The 20,593-nt window shown below is 43.0% G+C and overlaps 1 protein-coding gene across 2 annotated transcripts; it reads left to right on the forward strand.

The window, feature by feature from the left end:
* The first annotated feature begins 2,054 nt into the window (after window positions 1-2,054).
* On the forward strand, window positions 2,055-5,021 carry LOC311126372 (haptoglobin-like). 2 transcript variants are annotated; one of them, XM_084200380.1, is made up of 4 exons: window positions 2,201-2,289; window positions 2,631-2,749; window positions 3,805-4,073; window positions 4,250-5,021. In XM_084200380.1, the coding sequence occupies exons 1-4, from the start codon at window positions 2,285-2,287 to the stop codon at window positions 4,823-4,825; spliced, it is 969 nt and encodes a 322-aa protein (XP_084056506.1). In that variant the 5' UTR covers window positions 2,201-2,284; the 3' UTR covers window positions 4,826-5,021. The 2 variants fall into 2 exon arrangements, with proteins under 2 accessions (XP_084056505.1, XP_084056506.1); XM_084200379.1 differs by lacking the exon at window positions 2,631-2,749 and having other exon boundaries at window positions 2,055-2,289.
* Window positions 5,022-20,593: the final 15,572 nt, after the last annotated feature.

The following is a 20,593-nucleotide window of genomic DNA, read 5'->3' on the forward strand; positions in this document are numbered from 1 at the left end:
CCATCCCTCTGTCCTTGAATCAGTCATTGCATTATGCCAGCCCACCTGTTTCAGAGGCATGAATGAATGAGACCAATGAGACCATCTGAGAGACAATCTGCAAACAAATTTTGCACTGACAAAAAGGAGGATGGTTATGAACAAACTACTCCACTCCTACGAGTGGCCATAAGAATGAGATCGCACACTGATGTCAGAAGGTGCTTTCAACTGGGATGTGGTAGTAGCACTGTCCTGCAGTCAAATGAACTAGTGGCCTCATGGGTGGAGTGTTATTCATATTTTTCATAATTTAATAATTAATAAACATTTATTTAAAAATTAACGCAGAAAATCCGGTGTTTCTATGTCTAAAAGTTTTGTTATATTTCAGTCTTCTATGATGTATATAAAGGGTAATATTGGGATGCAAACTTAAAATGGAATACATTTCAACTCTATATCTGACACTGTACAGGTGTCTTCTTTTTTTTAAGCCCATAACCATGTGTGTAAGGTGTATACTTTTGTTTCAAAGTAGATTTGTTTAAGACTACCAAGAAACACTATGTGATCCTGATTTAGCCCACTGCAGTAAAAGGTTAATAATACCACCAATCTCTGGTCTCTGGTCCACCAAACAAACATGCCCCCTCAGCCGTCCCTGGACAGGTGAACTTTACAGAATGATTCATTAAATAAACATAGTACTTTTCAGATAATGACCAGATTTCCCAGTAGAAGAAAGTCCTTAATCCTACAATTTCTTTCCCCAACATCAGAATATTATTTATTTGCAAGGCTGGACTTTTCCTAATGTTGTTGAGAGCCAAGAAGCATGGCAAAAGGACAGACAACTTGTTTACTCAACTTTACACAACCAGGCTACCTGTGCTTTCTCCCTCAGTCAACAGCCAAGTGGAATTCACATGATTTCGCAAAGCTGGTATTTTAAAAGCTTGGATCCTTTACAACAAATGCAAAGTTTGAAAGTTTGTTTCTTAAATACTTTGTTCTTGTACTGAATTCTTTATAGTTGTGTTTTTCCATCATATTTTATGATGGGCCCCGTGTAGCTCAGTAGAGTATGGCGCTTGCAACGCCAGGGTTGTGGGTTCGATTCCCACGGGGGGCCAGTATGAAAATGTATGCACTCACTAACTGTAAGTCGCTCTGGATAAGAGCGTCTGCTAAATGACTAAAATGTAAATGTACATTTTAAGTAACTTGTAGAAAATACACTTTCTGACACCGTCAAGAAGCATTATAACCATCATAATCATATAAGCCAGATTGGCCTATCACGTACAAGCCCTTATATCAGTCATTAGTCAAAAAGTGGGTGTCTTGTCCTGCTCCTGAAATCTGCTCCTGCATTCATCCCAGTCATCAGCAACAGAGAATTGGGGGAGGTGCATGTTTGACATCAATGTGTGCGCAATTAATTAACAATTTAATATGGTACTTTTTAAAAAGAAATTCTATAACATAAACATACTGATGACACGTAGGCTATGGTGTAATGGAATGTTTTGCCTTGCGTGGTAGGTTTTGTGGGTTTTGACAGTCTTTTGTAGGTGTCATAACCAGCCATAAAATAACGCAATATATGTCACAACAGGTCTAAACATATGTGTCATGACAGTGTTATGACCATATTATAACAGGTTATGACAAGTTATGTCAGCTGTTATGACATATTATGACATGGTTATGACCGTATCATAACGTGTTGTGAAGCTGGGTGTCAAGTAAAGTGTTACCAAAGTGAGTCATAAACAGCAAATGTGAGTCAACAACAACAATTTTTTATTGGGTTTTTCCAAATAACATAATCAAGCAAACGTTTGGGGGTAGTGATGGTACCACATTTTTTTAAATAACACACTCTGATGTAGCATTTATATGCACCTCATTTACTTGCAATAAGCCAAGCTGACACACAAATTATAGATGTGCTGTGTCCTGTTCTGTTCTGATTTCATAATTCAGACCCTATGAAATTATTTATCCCTCAGATGGTCTTCTCTAAAACTAGTTGGCTGTGGCTGAGCTCCAGATGGGGCCAGGGTTTGGACATGATCCCAATAATGGGTTGGCATGAACAGAGATATCGCAATCTCTCTGATTTTCGGGAATCAGAACTGAAGCTGTGTCCAGCAAAATTCCTAGGGGTGGGCAGACAGGGGGTGAGTTCTCTCCTCAGCATACATAAGGCCTTGGTCCCACAACTTCTCACAGAGTACATCATCTTTACAGAGACACAGCTCAACATACAAACTGATATACAGATATTTCCATCAAAATGTGGTATGTTATACTTTTCATATTCTTTCCTCAACAAAACCCTAGTTGCCTGGAAATTGTTGTCATTGCAATACCAATCCAAATGAATCTCTGAAATGTCTTTGGACAATGGATCTTTGTAAAATGGCAGGGAAATGGCAGGGAAATGCAGCTACTTAAATCTTTTAAAAATCTTTCAAACTGCTCTAGCTAGAAACTTTTTCTAAATATAGGTAAACATGCAAACCCAGAGAGGCCCTAAATAAAGCAACAGTTAGTTGTGGTACTAGTGAGTGTTTGGGCTCTCTCTGTCAGTTAGCTCTGTGTGTGTGTGTACTGTACTCATGTGTTCCTGCTGTCCCCAGGTTATCCCTAGCAGTGCTCCTCTCTGCCTCCTGTGTCTGTTTGGCACAGGATAAGGTAAAAATCAAAATCAAAATCAAAATCAAAACACCAGAAGCACTGGAGATGTCAGACAATCCAGGTGACTACCTATCTAACTGACACATAGCCAACTCCCTGCTTTATGCCAATACAGGCTTACTCCTTCTGATTTAGATTAAAATGTCAACAAAGTGAGAGGGCGGAAACGCTTTCTAACAAAAACATGTACATTTTAAAGATCAAGGAGCATGGACAGCCTTTCTTATCCCATGTCTATGTTAAGGTGGGTATTGGTTACACCATTGATGCAGAATATCCTCCAAAAATATTGGACATACACATTGCACACGTGTTTTCACACGTGCAATTCTTCTATTTCCAAAACATATTATTTTTGCTGGCCCATTGTGACTGGTTCGTGTAAGGCTATAATCGATGTTCTGAAGCCAATCTTCACTATGGCTCCCCTCAGGCTACTCTGAGCTGAGCAGATACAAGCTGTTCCTATTCAGCCTGTTGGCTTCTGTAAGAGGAAGGGAATACAGTAGCTGTGGCCAAAATTAGGATGTCACCATCACTTTCAAGTGAGAACCTTGTTAAGTCTCACAGCTCACAGCTATTATCCTGATTATCTTAAAAATCGATTCAGCAGCGACACACATGAGATGACAAAGATCAAAGAGAAGGCAAGCAGGGAAGAAAGGGAGGAGAGATCCTTAGTCTCAGCTTCCTCCAAGCTGAATGGTAAAATATGTCATTAGGAAAATCTGCAGAACATGAAAGCCTTTTAAAGCAAATTTCCACGAAAAATCCACCTCTCATCAAGCGTTTCAAGGAAAATGTTTGAGAAGAGAAACGACACTAATTCCATCCTCATCAGATTTCTGCGTATTGTGACCAGGTAATTCTGTGAAAGCTAACCTTGTCTGGCTCAAGTCATGAACACACTTCTTTTTTGGAGATAATTGTAGCTGATGAATGAATTTACTCAGATTTTGTCAGGTCAAAGCTAAATGTCTTTTACAGCTGTGTTTGATTTGCACAGCAGTATGTGCTAGGTGGTGCGAGGGAGTTGGGGGTGTTTTAACCATATAGAGATTGTATAGATTGTATAGAAATAATCTCAAACTCCATGTTGTTGTGTTTCTTGCCCAGGCCTGCGCTCCAGGCGTATGGTTGGGGGCATACTGGCCCCTCACGTCCCCTGGCAGGCCATGGTCTACCTGAGTGACAACGTCATGAACGGAGGCTTCGCTGGGGGAGCTCTAATCTCTGACCGCTGGGTCCTGACCGCTGGCAGGAACCTGTTTGTCAGGAAGAGTCGGCAGGACACCCAGGGGAAAGAACCAACCATCCCCAAGGTGTACCTAGGCATCACACGACACTCCCAAGCCGATGCCTCCAAAGAAGTTGCAGTAGAAAAGGTGAGCTAGTATGCCCATTACCATCTCGCTCAAAGAATATTCAGACAATTCAGCAAGCCGAACTGCACTGGGCCCTCTCACCTACAACATCATTTTCAGTCTTACAGGTAGTTAGAGCACAAATACAGTAGATCATCAAAAAGAGGTCCTATGAATTATTCATTTTCCCCTTCTAGGTGGTTCTGCACCCAGGCTTCCAGAATGTTTCAGACTGGGACAACGACCTGGCTCTGATTCAGCTGAAGGAGCCATTCAACCTGAGCGAGGCTGTGATGCCCATCCCTCTGCCTGAGAGGGGTGAGGACCTGGCTGAGGCAGCCCAAGAGAAAGGCATTATCACAGGCTGGGGCTGGGGGGTCCACTTCACGCCTGCTGAGTCACTGAAACACCTGGTGTTGCCTGTGGCATCGCACGGCTCCTGTAAGGCAGAGTACAACCCCGGTGGCCAGGTGCTGAGCAGCACTCCAACCGTAGACGACAACATGTTCTGTACTGGAGCCAGCAAGTACCAGGAGAATGTGTGCTTTGGGGATGCAGGCGGTGCACTGGCAGTCCAGGACCCCAAAGATGGCAGAGTGTATGCTGCAGGGATCCTGTCCTTCGATAAGGCCTGTGCCGTGAGGAAATACGCTGTCTACATGAAGCTCTCTGCCTACATGCCTTGGATCAACAGTGTCCTCAGGGACGACAGTGAGAAATCAACCAGTCTCCGCTCCAGTGTAATGTCTGAGATGTATTCAAGGCAGTTGTAGCCTCCACTCAGCACAGTTTCAGATATGAGAGCCTGGGCTCATAATCTCCATTATGCCTTTGCAAACAAAGTCATTTTCTGCCTTGATCTTGTAAAACTTGAATTGAGTGTGTGTCCCCGTCTGAATGTTATATACCCACACCCAATCCCTTGGGTTGATTTCAAAGGACTTTCAATAAATTCACCTCTCTTAAGAAGTTTGGTTTCCGATGTTTCACCTTACAACTTTTATTGACATTTTCTTCAACTCATATTAGAATGCTGGAAAACATGTTTTAGATCATCTCCACAAGCTGTAATATGAGAGCATGTTAGAGCCATTAAAACAAGTAGGATACAGCTAGGACATGAGACGATTTTCAAGTTAATTTAAGTGATGGAATTATTAAGGACAAAATGTCATCTGGCCAAGGAGGATATTGTGATGAGATTCTAGCTGCTAGATTTCTCCGGTCTTTGTCAACCAGGAAGGATTTTTAAATGGATTTTTCATGAAAACCACCCAAGAAGGAAATAACTTGTTTTTCAAACAAATTTGTAATGGTATTATTCTATTATAAGGTACTGCCCAGCTTTATGGAAGACAGGGGTGGGGGGCTAGAATCCCTCCCAGCAGGGGTATGGAGGTCCTGTCACTCCTGGTTAGTGACTCATTTAAATACAGATGACAAAAGTGTTGTTATCATAGCTCTCTTGCTTTGGAGCAGCCTGCTGTACCACCATTTTTTCAGTTTCAACAAGAGATATCTCAGATGTCACATGCATAACGTGATGATCATCTCAACCATATACATTTAATCTCAATTAAGGAAGTGAATTGAAATTCCATTTCAAGAATTGAAAAATCCTCTTTGATGATAAACGGTACCTTATGGTACTTTCCCCAACCCTGATCTCTTGAGTTGAAGTATTGTAGAGGTGCCAGCATGATATAGCATAGCTTTGACATAGCAGAGCCTATACGTATAATGGAATATGTTATCCAGCCCCCATAAAAAACTGAAAGTGAAAATGTTTCAAACTCCTTGTAAAACCTGAATTGCATAATGACACACAAATACAGTTCCATGAAAGATTCTAGCTTCTGCCAGTCACATGAAACTGCTTTCGTGTGTGCATGTGTTGCAGAGAAGGAGGGACAGAAAGAGTGAGAGGGAGAAGAAGAGAGAGAGATCGATTGTTGTGCATACTAGCCCTCTCTTCTGGAAATCCAAGAACCTGAGAGTGTTTGTATATTTTCTGCATTACATCGGAGGGACAGACAGATTGAGCTACCTTTCATCCATTTAAACAGTGGGAGCTCTTTGTCATGTAATTTGTCGCTGTGAAGTTAGTGAACGGTGGTTCCTCAGAGACTGACAGGCAGTAACGAGCCTCTGGCCACTGTTGTTTCATTACGTTCCAGAGCCATGGAACATTACAGACAGAACAGTTCTGCCCAGGAACGTCATGAACCCCAAATATCTGAGGTGGCACAAAGTATGTGAGGATGGCTGGGGGTGGTCCAATTTGGGATTTTTTAAACACCTGAAACAGATTTTACCAGCAATCTAGAGCCATAATGATTATGCTTAATTCTACTGTTATGTAAAAAAAATATACATCTATCTTTCTGCATATCTAAGCATACCTTCTTGAGCTGTCTGTATCCTGCTGGTTCTTTTTTTTAAAGAAACTAAATATGCTTCTTTGCATTTCTGTTAAAATCTGGGTAAAAGATTGAAATGAATGTGAGTCTTATTCAGTATATTTAGTTATTGCTTGTTTTTCTAAAGTCTACCAGCCTTGCCAGCAGGCATGCCAGCTAAGATAGTTAGACAAGCTAGCTACTTTAAATTGATTGACAGCTTTAAATGGCTTCTTGGTGGCTAGTTATGAGGTTGGTGTAACGATCTCGGTTGGACAGACGCTGGGAGACGGGAAGCAAGTACAGGGTGGTTATTTAATAAATAAAAAACATGGTTCAAAACACGGACAGCGTCTGGACAGGGGAAACGAAACAACATCAATGCAGACATGGGGATCAAACTGGGGAACAGACAGATATAGAAGGGGCAATCAACGGGAAGGAGTCCAGGTGAGTCCTATGAGCGCTGATGCGTTTAATGATGGTAACAGGTGTACGTAATGATGGGCAGCCTGGCGCCCTCAAGCGCCAGGGAGGGGGAGTGGAAGCAGGTGTGACAGTACCCCCCCCCCCTCTAGGGACGCCACCCGACATCCCACCTGGGCCAGCATGACGGGCTGGCCGAGGCATGGAAGCCTGACGAGCCGGCCGAGGCATGGAAGCCTGACAAGCCGGCCGAGGCGTGGGATGTGAGCCTGCTAAGGCGTGGGATGTGAGCCTGATGAACCGGCTGAGGCGTGGGAGGCTGACGAGCCGGCTGAGGCATTACGTGGGATGGGAGCCTGCTGAGCCAACCGAGGCAAGGAAACCTCTTGAGCCAGCTAAGGCATGGAAGCCCGACGAGCAAATTGAGGCACCCCCGGTTCCTTCGGCCGCGGCAACCGGACCTGACGTCACCAACAAAAAAACAAAACAAAGATCCTGAAGCTTCCTATATGGGTGTCTGCATTCTGTAACAATCTCGGTTCGACAGACGCTGGGAGACAGGAAGCAAGTACAGGGTGATGATTTAATAAATATAAAACATGGAACAAAACACGGACAGCGTCTGATGGTAACAGGTGTGCGTAGTGATGGGCAGCCTCCCCCTCCCTGGCCCTCGAGCGCCAGGGAGGGGGAGCAGGAGCAGGCGTGACAGTTGGGAGATTAGGAACCTATCTGGGCTAGCTAAAGCGAACTTCGTTATTATTATTATTATTTTTAACAGGATAAATCTGAGGCAGCCCCTGTGCCCACTATGGGCATAACGCCTCTGGTTCTGCCCTGGTTTCATGTCAGTCTGTCTGTCCATCTTCAGAGCCACAGTTATCATATTTTAGGAGAAGACCCAGATGCAGACAATGTTGAAGTAACAAAAGATTATTACAAAAACAGGGGGCAGGCAAACGACAGGTTAATGGCAGGCAGAGGTCAGTAATCAAGATCAGAGTCCAAAAGGTACAGAACGGCAGGCAGTCTCAGGGTCAGGGAAGGCAGAATGGTCAAAACCGGGAAAACAGGCACTTGCGAAAGACAGGCGCAAGGGGAAAACCGCTGGTAGGCTTGACAAAACAAAACAAACTAGCAACAGACAAACAGAGAACACAGGTATAAATACACTGGGGATAATGGGGAAGATGGGCGACACCTGGAGGGGGGTGGAGACAATCACAAAGACAGGTGAAACAGATCAGGGTGTGACAACAGTTGATACATACGGATTGTCATTCCTCACCAGTATACTGTCAATTGTACTGTAAGGATATGATTAATTATATTTTTTCTTCATATCAAAAAACTGTTGTGTAGTAACAGGTCCCAGAAAAGAGAACATTATCACTCAACAGGTATGCTCAGCTTTCCACCAAAATGTCTCAAAAGCCTAGCTTGATAGGGGCAATAACTCCTCCTTGTTTAACGATATACAAGTGACAGCATTTAGGCTAGTATTGTGAGATATCACATTATGAACTAAATTGAGCTTCTTGATGTTAGTCTGGTGGGATCTGATAAGCAAGACACAGTAGGTGAAAGATGAAGATGTCCATGTGACTACACAGTATGACGTAACATACTGTAAACTCATCACCACCTAGTGTTGAGAACTGAGGAGAACAGAGGAGAGGGCCATTTTGAGATATTGAAATTCCAAGAACGTGGAACGCTCTTCCGCTGCCACATGTACAGAGACGATGCGCTGTGGTTCTTGGTACTTCAACACCCATCTCTGTTGACAACAGGTTGTCCAATTCCCTAAAAAACTGTGGTGGAAAGGAACCATTGATCTCAGGAGAATAGAGTAGCTTACCTAAGATATCAACCCAGAAACTGTTATGACAGGTGGGAAGATTCAATTCATACTTGATCATTGAAAATGTACTTTAGTCACTCTTCTATAACGTAGCTATTTCATTACAAATGAGTGTGCATAAGGGAAATGGTTAACCAATCCTAATACACTACCAGAATGACTCAACATGATTTCTAAGCCATTTTTTGATGGAAACACGACCTTCGTGTTTGAGGTTTTAAGTAGGCATTTTTAAAGCAATTCGATAACAGAGTGAAGTGGTGGGTGCACCTCCGTCAAGTTAAAATATGAATGTCCCTGTCAGGGGTCATTACACTCTACTAGTCTCAGTGTGTGCACCCTCGCTAAGACTGGGGTTCCTGCTGTGCTGACAGAGTTACATAATGTCCCTCGCCCCCGTATTGAGGGGTGGTATCAAGGGCTAGGCCTCATGGTTTCTCTCAGCTCATTGGCGCTTAGATTCAGCAGCTTGGTAGTTTCATCACCTTATCCAACACATAGTCTAACCTAGGCCGGGTTCCTCAGGGGTCTACTGATAATGTGCTCTCCCTCATCATTGTTACTACGAGACTTGCTGTGTACACTTGACATCTGTGTGAGCTTTTGAAATTGTGTTGTTTTTTCCTGCAAGGATACACCGACAAACAACTGCAAAGCTACAAGTGATGCAACTATTAGAAAGAGAACATCAGGCATATATAGTACTTTATGTGTTAATGTTTGTACCTATTTTAAATACACATTTAAACACAGACAGCAAGTTCTGATGTAATCACAAATTCTTCTGGACAACTCTGATCTCCTTCATTGTCAACAGTGGAGCCCTTGCGTGCAGTGGTTGGCTTACCATTAGGCAGACGAGGCAATTGCCTCAGGCCTCATATACTGTATCATCAAAGGGCCTCATGAGTTGGGCATAATTGAAAAAAAAAATATATATATACAGTGAGGGAAAAAAGTATTTGATCCCCTGCTGATTTTGTACGTTTGCCCACTGACAAAGACATGATCAGTCTATAATTTTAATGGTAGGTTTATTTGAACATTGAGAGACAGAATAACAAAACAAAAATCCAGAAAAATGCATGTCAAAAATGTTATAAATTGATTTACATTTTAATGAGGGAAAAAAGTATTTGACCCCTCTGCAAAACATGACTTAGTACTTGGTGGCAAAACCCTTGTTGGCAATCACAGAGGTCAGACAATTCTTGTAGTTGGTCACCAGGTTTGCACACATCTCAGGAGGGATTTTGTCCCACTCCTCTTTGCAGATCTTTTCCAAGTCATTAAGGTTTTGAGGCTGACGTTTGGCAACTCGAACCTTCATCTCCCTCCACAGATTTTCTATGGGATTAAGGTCTGGAGACTGGCTAGGCCACTCCAGGACCTTAATGTGCTTCTTCTTGAGCCACTCCTTTGTTGCCTTGGCCATGTGTTTTGGGTAATTGTCATGCTGGAATACCCATCCATGACCCATTTTCAATGCCCTGGCTGAGGGAAGGAGGTTCTCACCCAAGATTTGACGGTACATGGCCCCGTCCATCGTCCCTTTGATGCGGTGAAGTTGTCCTGTCCCCTTAGCAGAGTCCCCTTAGCAGAAAAACACCCCCAAAGCATAATGTTTCCACCTCCATGTTTGACAGTGGGGATGGTGTTCTTGGGGTCATAGGCAGCATTCCTCCTCCTCCAAATACGGCGAGTTGAGTTGATGCCAAAGAGCTAGATTTTGGTCTCATCTGACCACAACACTTTCACCCAGTTCTCCTCTGAATCATTCAGATGTTCATTGGCAAACTTCAGACAGCCCTGTATATGTGCTTTCTTGAGCAGGGGGACCTTGCGGGCGCTGCAGGATTTCAGTCCTTCACGGCGTAGTGTGTTACCAATTGTTTTCTTGGTGACTATGGTCCCAGCTGCCTTGAGATCATTGACAAGATCCTCCCGTGTAGTTCTGGGCTGATTCCTCACCGTTCTCATGATCATTGCAACTCCACGAGGTGAGATCTTGCATGGAGCCCCAGGCCGAGGGAGATTGACAGGTCTTTTGTGTTTCTTCCATTTGCGAATAATCGCACCAACTCTTGTCACCTTCTCACCAAGCTGCTTGGCGATGGTCTTGTAGCCCATTCCAGCCTTGTGTAGGTCTACAATCTTGTCCCTGACATCCTTGGAGAGCTCTTTGGTCTTGGCCATGGTGAAGACTTTGGAATCTGATTGATTGATTGCTTCTGTGGACAGGGGTCTTTTATACAGGTAACAAGCTGAGATTAGGAGCACTCCCTTTAAGAGTGTGCTCCTAGTCTCAGCTCGTTACCTGTATAAAAGACACCTGGGAGCCAGAAATCTTTCTGATTGAGAGGGGGTCAAATACTTATTTCCCTCATTAAAATGCAAATCAATTTATAACATTTTTGACATGCATTTTTCTGGATTTTTTTGTTGTTATTCTGTCTCTCACTGTTCAAATAAACCTACCATTAAAATTATAGACTGATCATTTCTTTGTCAGTGGGCAAACATACAAAATCAGCTGGGGATCAAATACTTTTTTCCCTCACTGTATCTGCTTACCTAAGTTAACTAATTTCTTCAGTAAAAAGACAGGTGCTGGTGATAATACTGCCATTGTCGTCGAGGCAGAGGCCATGTATCTGATGCTGCCCATCTATCTGATGCTGTCTGATGCTGTCTGGCCTCAGACTGGACTCTGCCTGGAGCCTCCAAATCACTAAGTCCGCCCCTGCTTGCGTGCAACTCTTTGAGGAAGGTTTACAGTTCCATGCATTACATTTCATGCACTATTGCCTTCTCGCACACAGTTGAAAGCCCTGCCTCCTACACCTCTGATCCACTAACTGGCCTCTATAACCTTACACGACCTAGAGGGACCAAGACAATAGAGGAGAGTGGGTATTATGAGTACTGACACTCTCACTAGTTTCAATACCAGCATATCCCCACTTATGTAATCAGAGGCTAAATATTCCACATTTTGTTGTGTTACAGCCTGAATTCAAAATGGATAAAAAAAAGTATAATTCTCACCCATATACCCCATAATGAGAAAGTGAAAGCATGTTTTTAGAAATGTTGGCAAATTTATTGAAAATGAATTACAGAAATATTGCATTTACATAGTATTCACACTCCTGAGTCAATACATGTTAGAATCACCTTTGGCAGCAATTACAGCTGTTCGTCTCTAAGTGCTTTGCACACCTAGATTGTGCAACATTAGCAAATTATTCTTTAAAAATTCTTCAACCTCTGTCAAGTTGGTTGACAGCCATTTTAAATTCTTGGCATTTAAAAAATCCCTAGTCCTTCCTGATGACAAGCATACCCATAACCTGATGCAACCACCACCATGCTTGAAAATATGAAGAGTGGTACTAAGTGATGTGTTGTGTTGGTTTTGCCCCAAACATAACGCTTTGTATTCAGGATATCAAATTAATTTCTTTGCCACATTTTTTGCAGTTAATTTTTTTTGGGGGGGTCATAAGTGCCTTTCTTTGTGAGGCATTGGAAAACCTTCCTGTTCTTTGTGGTTGAATCTGTGTTTGAAATTCACTTCTTGACGGAGGGACCTTACAGATAATTGTATGTGTGGATTACAGAGATGAGGTTGTCATTCAAAAATCATGTTAAACACTATTATTGTACAGTGAGTCCATGCAACTTACACTACAGTATATATACAAAAGTATGTGGACACCCCTTCAAATTAGTGTATTCGGCTATTTTAGACACACCCGTTGCTGACAGGTGTATAGAATCGAGCACACAGCCATGCAATCTCCGTAGACAAACGTTGCCAGTAGAATGGCCTTACAGAAGAGCTCAGTGACTTTCAACGTAGCACCGTCATATGATGCCACATTTCCAACAGGTCAGTTCGTCACATTTCTGCCCTGCTAGAGCTTCCCCGGTCAACTGCAAGTGCTGTTATTGTGAAGTGGAAATGTCTAGGTGCAACAATGGCTCAGCTGCGAAGATGTAGGCCACACAAGCTCACAGAACGGGACCGCCGAGTGCTGAAGCGTTTAGCGCGTAAAAATCGTCTGTCCTCAGTTGCAACTCTCACTCCCGAGTTCCAAACTGCCTCTGGAAGCAACGTCAGCACAATAACTATTCTTCATGAAATGGGTTTCAATGTCCGAGCAGCGGCACACAAGCCTAATAATCTGGGTTTGGCGGATGCCAGGAGTATGCTACCTGCCCCTCGCTCTACAACCTAAATTCATGACGCAATCTGAAGTGAAGAGGAGGGTAGATTTAACTATTTGACAATCATTCCATGCAACTGAAATAAAGTATTTCCTTGTTTACCATAGCAACTCTACTGTGGTAATTTACTCTACATGTTTTATGAATGGAATACTCATGTTGGTGTAGCCTACTCTTTTATTTTTTTGTTTCCAATTTATGTAATAGATTAATTACAACAATATCCCTGCACTCTCCATATTTAAAATGTGTAACTAAATCAACCCAATTGTGATTGAATATAATCTATAATTTAATATTAAATTAAAGTTATTTCAAATGGCACATATAATATTTTGTCATTTAAGATGAAACATTTGAATGAAGTATAGGTCTACTACTCCTATACTGTATACTTCTACTGGTATTTTACATTCATCAGCCTTACGGTTTCTGATCCCCTGATTTCAATTGGGACGGGAATAGAGAGCCTAGACGACGAAAGTTGCAGCTGCCTTGTATCAAAGTGAGATCAGCTAAATCACTGGTTTATTTTTGTGGGTTTTGCGTTGTAATCAAGCTTCTTTTAGCAAGCTGGTGCATGTAATCTCCCGTTAGTATCGTTTTAAGAAAGCCATCGCTAACACAGTGCGAAGTTCAGCTTCTTCGTTAAAATTGACCCAAAATGTTTTGGCCCGTAGCCATAGTAAAAAAAAAACACGATGAAGGCTATAGGCCAAAACGTGTTGGTTTTAACAATAAATAAGCATTTTATTCACTTCCACACTCCCCCTAGGTTTGCTGAATTTCTTCTTTACTTTCTGCCCAGTCTTTAAAAGTGCGTAAAACACTTAGTCTCTCTTTCTGTTCTCATAGTCTCACCTACACTTGGCAGTGTCCTTTAGAAGAGACTTGAGACTTGTATGCAACTTCTGGGGCTTTGTGTCCAACAAAGAGACAGACACACACACACACGTTTGTTTTACTATCCTTGTGGGGACCAAACAATTGATTCCCATTCAAAATCCTATCTTCCCTAACCTTAACCCTAACCCTAATTGTAACCCTAAACTTAACCCTAACTCCTAACCCTAAACCCTAACCCTAATTGTAATCCTAACCCTAATTGTAACTCTAACCCTAAACTCTACCCCTAAGCCTAAAATAGCCTTTTTCCTTGGAGGGACCGGCGAAATGTCCCCACTTGTCAGAATTGTCCTTGTTTTAATGTAATACCAGAAGTCCTCACACGGATAGTAAAACCAAAAACACACACACACAGCTCATTCCCCAGACATTTGTCTCATGTGCATGAAACGTGAGTGAGGTGCTTTGTACTTTTATGTTGATATTGGGTGATCACAATGTGTTCTGAGGTCTGATTGGAGGCTGACTTTAATTTCCTGTCTTCCTGTTTCCCTTCTCATCTGCCTCCTCATGTGTTCCTCTGATATGAGTTAATGTTTGTGTGTGTGTGTGCAAGTGTGTTTCTGAGAACGTGTTTGTGTGTAAAAAAAAGACATTTCCCATAGGGCCTGAGTTATCAGACCATTGATAGATGGGTAGAATGTGGCTTTAGAGGGAGCCTTATCAGAAAGCCTTTCATGTTGCTGAACTGACAAATAAAAGTCAAACAGCCTTTCAGAGTAATATTCATTAATAATATGTTTTTTTCAATCGCTCTGACGTTGTGGAGAGGACACTGTGTACACAGCTGTTTGGCTGTGTCTCACGTCCTCCACTGCATCTGGGAAACGAATAGCTGCCAAGCCAACCATAAAGGAAACAGTGACAGCTGACACAAATGTACCTTTCCAACAAGCAACAGTATCAGAGATACTGTATATCCACAGAAGCCTGTGAACTCTACCAGAAAATTAATATTGAACTAGTCCGATATTTAATTGTTATAGATATGGCCGGTATACAAACACACATTTGATAACGCTAGTACACACTTAGAAAAGAGGGTTCGTCAAGTGTTCTTTGGTTAGGGTAATGGTGTTAAGTGGAACCATAATGACTCAACGACCCCTTTAATGATTATTGGCCTCCACCCACACCTGAGAAGCTGGGACAGCTCTGACTGGTTGTGGTGACCGTGGCTAACTCTCCCATGAATTAGCTCCCAAGGATACTACTAGACTCAATGGTGTTGTATGAGTGACAGCCCCTCACTCCAGGTGGGAGCTGAGGGGTAATGTTTTCCCAGTGACAGAATAAAGAGAAAGTAGAAAAGATAGAGAGAGTTTTATATGGAGTTGAGAGGACTGTATGACAGGATGCCAGAGACACCAACATGCAGAGATCAAGTCACTGAGAGATATGATGTAAGAGAATACTTTATCACACAGGGCATCAGAAAATACTGGAAAATATTGCACCTTTTGACAATTCTTCCATGTGTCCGAACCCCCTGCAACCCCAATCCTCTCCTGTTTAATGTGGCTTTTTAAATCACACACACAGTGGGGATAATTGAATTAAGTCACTAATAGAGACAGGGAGTTATCACTGTCTCCAAAAGCAGATGATCTGATTTGTTTATATCCCTGGCCTGTGCATAAGGGCTGAAGAAACCACTCTGAAAGTTACTGGATTTAAATAGATGACTATTCAGTGCTGCAGACAGTGCTGTGTATGTGTGACATATTTCATCTTTCGTTCTGTGGTTTCTCTGCCCTTTGTCATCCATTCTGATTGAGTTTGCAGATGAGGTTATATAACATAACTGGTTCACGTTCATTATGTTTGATTCATATAGCAGAGGACACGGCCATCTGAATTACATGATCAAAACATAGATAAGAAAGATAAGCAGCTAAAAAAAAAGAAATCAAATCAAATAATAACAAGCATTCAGTTTTGTCTGTACCTGTTGGAATAATGTCATAGCACATCATCTAGCTATTATTACCAGAATCCACAAATTATTTTCCCTTCTGACCCTAGATTGGCATATCTCACCATTTGACTGCAACAAGTGTAATTCTCCCTGACTACTGACATTACAAGCACTATGACAGTCAGTGTAGCATTAGAGACCTCTACAACAGTATGACTGGTAAAGCTCTCTGTAATGATGCTGTCTCTGTAGGAAGGCACAGGCTTTCAGCTGCTTGATTATGTTTGAGAATACATTTTACATTCAGATGAAGAACATTATTAATTATTGACTCATGAGACGGCATTTCAGAGTTGTTACTTAGTTCACTGATTCTTAGTTACTGAATGTCAACATGCTGCCCAGACAGGCTCTTAAGATGATAAGAAAAGAGGGAAAACGAGTTCAAATACAATATTGAAGCCAATTGGCTGAAAAGATCAGGCATGAAATTATGTTTTTCACAGTCTGAATCGCTTAGGGGAAACGTTGTGGTTCTGCTTCAACTGATCAGCAACCACTGTGCACAAACTCAACTGCTTCACTCTTCATTCATTCTTATTTTTTTCTTCTTGGGTCTGAGAGGCAGTGCTCATTGGCTTTGATGTCATCTGGTAATTAATTCACGATTAACAAGGTTCCGGCTGACAGAGTTTGATTGAACAAAAAGGCCAAGGCTTAACTTCCTGAGAAGTGGATGAGATGATGTTGTAATTGGAACCAATTTGGATAGAGGCACAGAGAGGAAAGGCAACTTCCACTCGACACTTACCTCTAGTCCCTTTGTATGCTGAAGTGAGTAGCACAGCCAATGAGGTTTACTTTTTTAGGAAATATTAATTATTCTGCTGCTGTTAGCAGTGGTTTGATGATCTCCCCTTCACCACTATTCCTGATGAATTTTAGTGATTCAAATGAATAATTCACCACATTCCCAAAAAAATTATGTTCCAGGCCTCCAATCTCACCTCCTCTGGAACATTTTTAATAAATTAATACAATTTACAGGAACTTCCTTCGGAATGGGAATCAGCCGATGATTCACAATGACCCTAGGCACCCCAAATCTCTGGGTGGTCTGTTTTTAACCAATTGTAAATTAAATATTTTTCATATTGAGTTCCTCATGGAAAGCTTTCAAAAGTTGCATAGTCATTTTATTTAAACATGTTTCTCTGACTAAAAGCTCTGCTGTGTGAGAGCCGGGTGATGATGATGATAATTTGGACAAAGAGACAGACCAACAGGCAGACAGACAGACAGACAGACAGACAGGCAGGCAGGCAGACAGACAGACAGGTAGACAGACAGACAGACAGACAGACAGACAGACAGACAGACAGACAGACAGACAGACAGACAGACAGACAGACAGACAGACAGGCAGGCAGGCAGGCAGGCAGGCAGGCAGGCAGGCAGGCAGGCAGGCAGGCAGGCAGGCAGGCAGGCAGACAGACAGGCCTGGTTTGGAACTATAAGAACTGGGGACGTTGGTCCCAGATGGCACAGGAACCCTGGCTGTCTCAGTGACTCTTCCAAGACACCTCCTCCACTCAGGAATGAAACGCTCATTACTGCCCCAGGCCAGGCTCTACACAGCTGCCCCATTACAACCAGGGTGTGCTGGACAGAGACATGATGTGTGTGTATGTGTGTGTGTCTCCTGGTCATCAGCATTGAGACACACTATGGAGTAAGGAGCTGCTCTGACACACACGGTACCCAACACTGTCACTCACACTCCACTACAGAAAAAACTCATTCTGTTACATGGCCTTTTAAGGGTCCTCTGTCTCTGTGGCTGAACGTCATGGACCAGCAGGTAATTATAACAATATGCTCTATTCAGTATTCCAGAGACACTCAACACTATGTGTGTGTGTGTGTGTGTCTTGTATGTTGTAAATATACTATAAGTTATATTGTATATCTGTGGAGCGCGTGCCTGTCTCTGAGCAGGAGTGACTGTGTTCTGTCTCTAAGGGTGGTTGGTGGGTGGGTTATAAGCACGGGGCTGGGCTTCTTTTCTTCACAGCTCCCTCAGTGGCTAAGTGCCTTTCCAGGTTCTGACACGATGGGGCATTACGATGGTGTAAATGAGAGTGGACAGGTATTAAATGCCATGTCTGTCACACCTGTTTTAGGCAGCAGCTTGCGATGGCCTTCTCTCTTGTCCTCACCCAGCCTTATTTACAGGAGAGGCATCTGGACCATGGGTAGAGGGGGAGCTCAGGTGGCCACACTGATCATCTCTCTCTCTCTCTCTCTCTCTCTCTCTCTCTCTCTCTCTCTCTCTCTCTCTCTCTCTCTCTCTCTCTCTCTCTCTCTCTCTCTCTCTCTCTCTCTCTCTCTCTCTCTGTCTCTCTCGCTCTCGATAGTTTTCTTGATCGTCTCTCTCCATCTCTCTGACACACACACACGCGCGCGAGCACACACACAGGGTCATCACCCGGGGCACTGTGGGGACGTTGAGGGTGAATGCCAGTGTATTGTGTTGGCTAAACATCCCAGAGCATGTCACACAGTTCCCCTGACACCCCTCCCCCCATTTCCCCAGAGGGATGCAGCTCTGTGTCCTTATGTCCCCATGTCTCTGAGACCACAGTCTGGCTGGAGCCACAGCCATGTGCTGCTGGATCTGAAGGAGGACATGTTATGTGACTCACAGCTGTAGTCATTTAGCATATAAAATAGTGTGTCTGTGTCACGCCTTTCTCAAAATCCATATGAAAACATGTTGATATTAAGATGGCTGGAGCCAGGTCTAGTCTATAATGGCATGGGTGATATGTGGACCTCAGTAGGGCAGATAGGGCTCTTGTTCTGTGAGAAATGTGACTTTGGATGTGAGAAATATGCTCTTTATTCAACCATGATGATTAATTATAATGGAATGCATATACAGTATAGTGCACAATGACTAAACACTTTGGTCACACAACCATCAGTGCTAGTCTCTGATACCTAGGAGGGTTCTGGGGAGAGTCCTCTTCAGACAGACAACTCTCCCAACAAATCACGAGGTTTGCTAAGGCAGGGCTTAAAATGTGGGCGGGAGCTGTGCTCATGTTTAGCTAGGGCAACAAGCGGATACGGCAGTGACGTCACCGGTGTCGCGCATCCCATTTCCAACTCGTTCTCTATGTCCCAACTCACGCCGGAACTTCTACAGACGCGTATGCAGGAAAATTGGTACATTGTGGGAGGCAACCCGTCTGTCTAGAGAGACTATTGTCATGCTACACATTCAAGGTCTGCTGAGATTTGTCTGATTTCACTCCCACACAACAATTTCTCTGTTATTTAATAAAAGAAAAAAGTGACTCAGTGGAGTCTCATACAGTGAAAGCTGTAAAACTTCAGAGCAGACCAATACCTATATTCACCAAATGTTGTGACAGATATTCACACTGACAATTATCTCTCCTCTTAGCCCAGTGCACAGGTGGAGTGGTGTGAAGAGGATCCCCACGAGCACTGTGCGTGTGTCTCAGTCAGAGTAAAACTGAGGTGGTCTCTGGACAACATGAGGACTCCAGAGGAACTTATGACAACAAACTGTGTTTTTCTCCTCTTAGCCTGTGTTTCCATTAATTGTTTCACTGCGCATAACTTAATTAGCAGTTGTTAAAATAACACGTGCACTGCACAGTTTGCATTAGCATAGCTATGATAATTATATGGAGTGAATGTGAGGACAGCTATTGTGAGGATTTTAGCCCTTTGCTGCCCTACTCCTCACTTAGCTCTGCCTGTTTGCTAGGTGCAATTCCACGACAGGTTGGCCCAAAGATATTTATGATGTTTTGGATCTTCCTGAAATAAAACCATATAAAGGCCCTTTGGGGGAAGGATGTTTTGAACACCTTTGAAGTCTAAATCCAAAATTATTATTGAGAAATAATTGATTAGAATTGGGAAATGTGTGACACTACAACGATGAGTCTGTATATGCTACAAAGTCAGTCTTGGTGTCATTTGAAATATGAGTAGTGTTTAGACTAAGAATAGCTAAATGTCTTTACATTCATTTATCCAAAACATCATAAATATCTTTGGGCCAATCTGGTGTGGAAATGCAAATTCAACATACACTATATATACAAAAGTATGTGGACACCCCTTCAATTGAGTGGATTCGGCTATTTCAGCCACACCCGTTGCTGACAGCTGTATAAAATCGAGCACACCGCCATGCAATTTCCATAGACAAACATTGGCAGTAAAATGGCCTTACTGAAAATCTCAGTGACTTTCAACATGGCACCATCATAGGATGCCACCTTTCCAACAAGTCAGTTTATAAAAATTTCGGCCCTGCTAGAGCTGTCCCGGTCAACTGTAAGTGCTGTTATTGTGAAGTGGAAATGTCTAGGAGCAACAACGCTCAGCCGTGAAGTGGTAGGCCACACAAGCTCACAGAACGTGTTGCAACACTCACTACAGAGTTCCAAACTGCCTCTGGAAGCAACCAGCACAAGAACTGTTCGTCGGGAGCTTCATGAAATGGATTTCCATGGCCAAGCAGCCGCACACAAGCCTAAGATCACCATGCGCAATGGGAAGCGTCAGCTGGAGAGGTGTAAAGCTTGCCGCCAACGGACTCTGGAGCAGTGGAAACGCGTTCTCTGGAGTACTGAATTACGCTTCACCATCTGGCAGTCCGACGGATGAATCTGAGTTTGGCGGATGCCAGGAGAACGCTACCTGCCCCAATGCACAGTGCCAACTGTAAAGTTTCATGGAGGAGGAATAA

This window comes from Coregonus lavaretus, assembly GCF_964263955.1.
Source record: "Coregonus lavaretus genome assembly, contig: HAP1_SCAFFOLD_172, whole genome shotgun sequence".
Taxonomy (NCBI): Eukaryota; Metazoa; Chordata; class Actinopteri; order Salmoniformes; family Salmonidae; genus Coregonus; species Coregonus lavaretus.

Coding starts and splice junctions, on each gene's coding strand:
- LOC311126372 (XM_084200379.1), top strand. CDS start 2,058: ATGATCCCAATAATGGGTTGGCATGAACAGAGATATCGCAATCTCTCT. Junction 2,290..3,804: donor GATATTTCCATCAAAATGTG/GTATGTTATACT, acceptor TTTCTTGCCCAG/GCCTGCGCTCCAGGCGTATG. Junction 4,074..4,249: donor AAGAAGTTGCAGTAGAAAAG/GTGAGCTAGTAT, acceptor TTCCCCTTCTAG/GTGGTTCTGCACCCAGGCTT.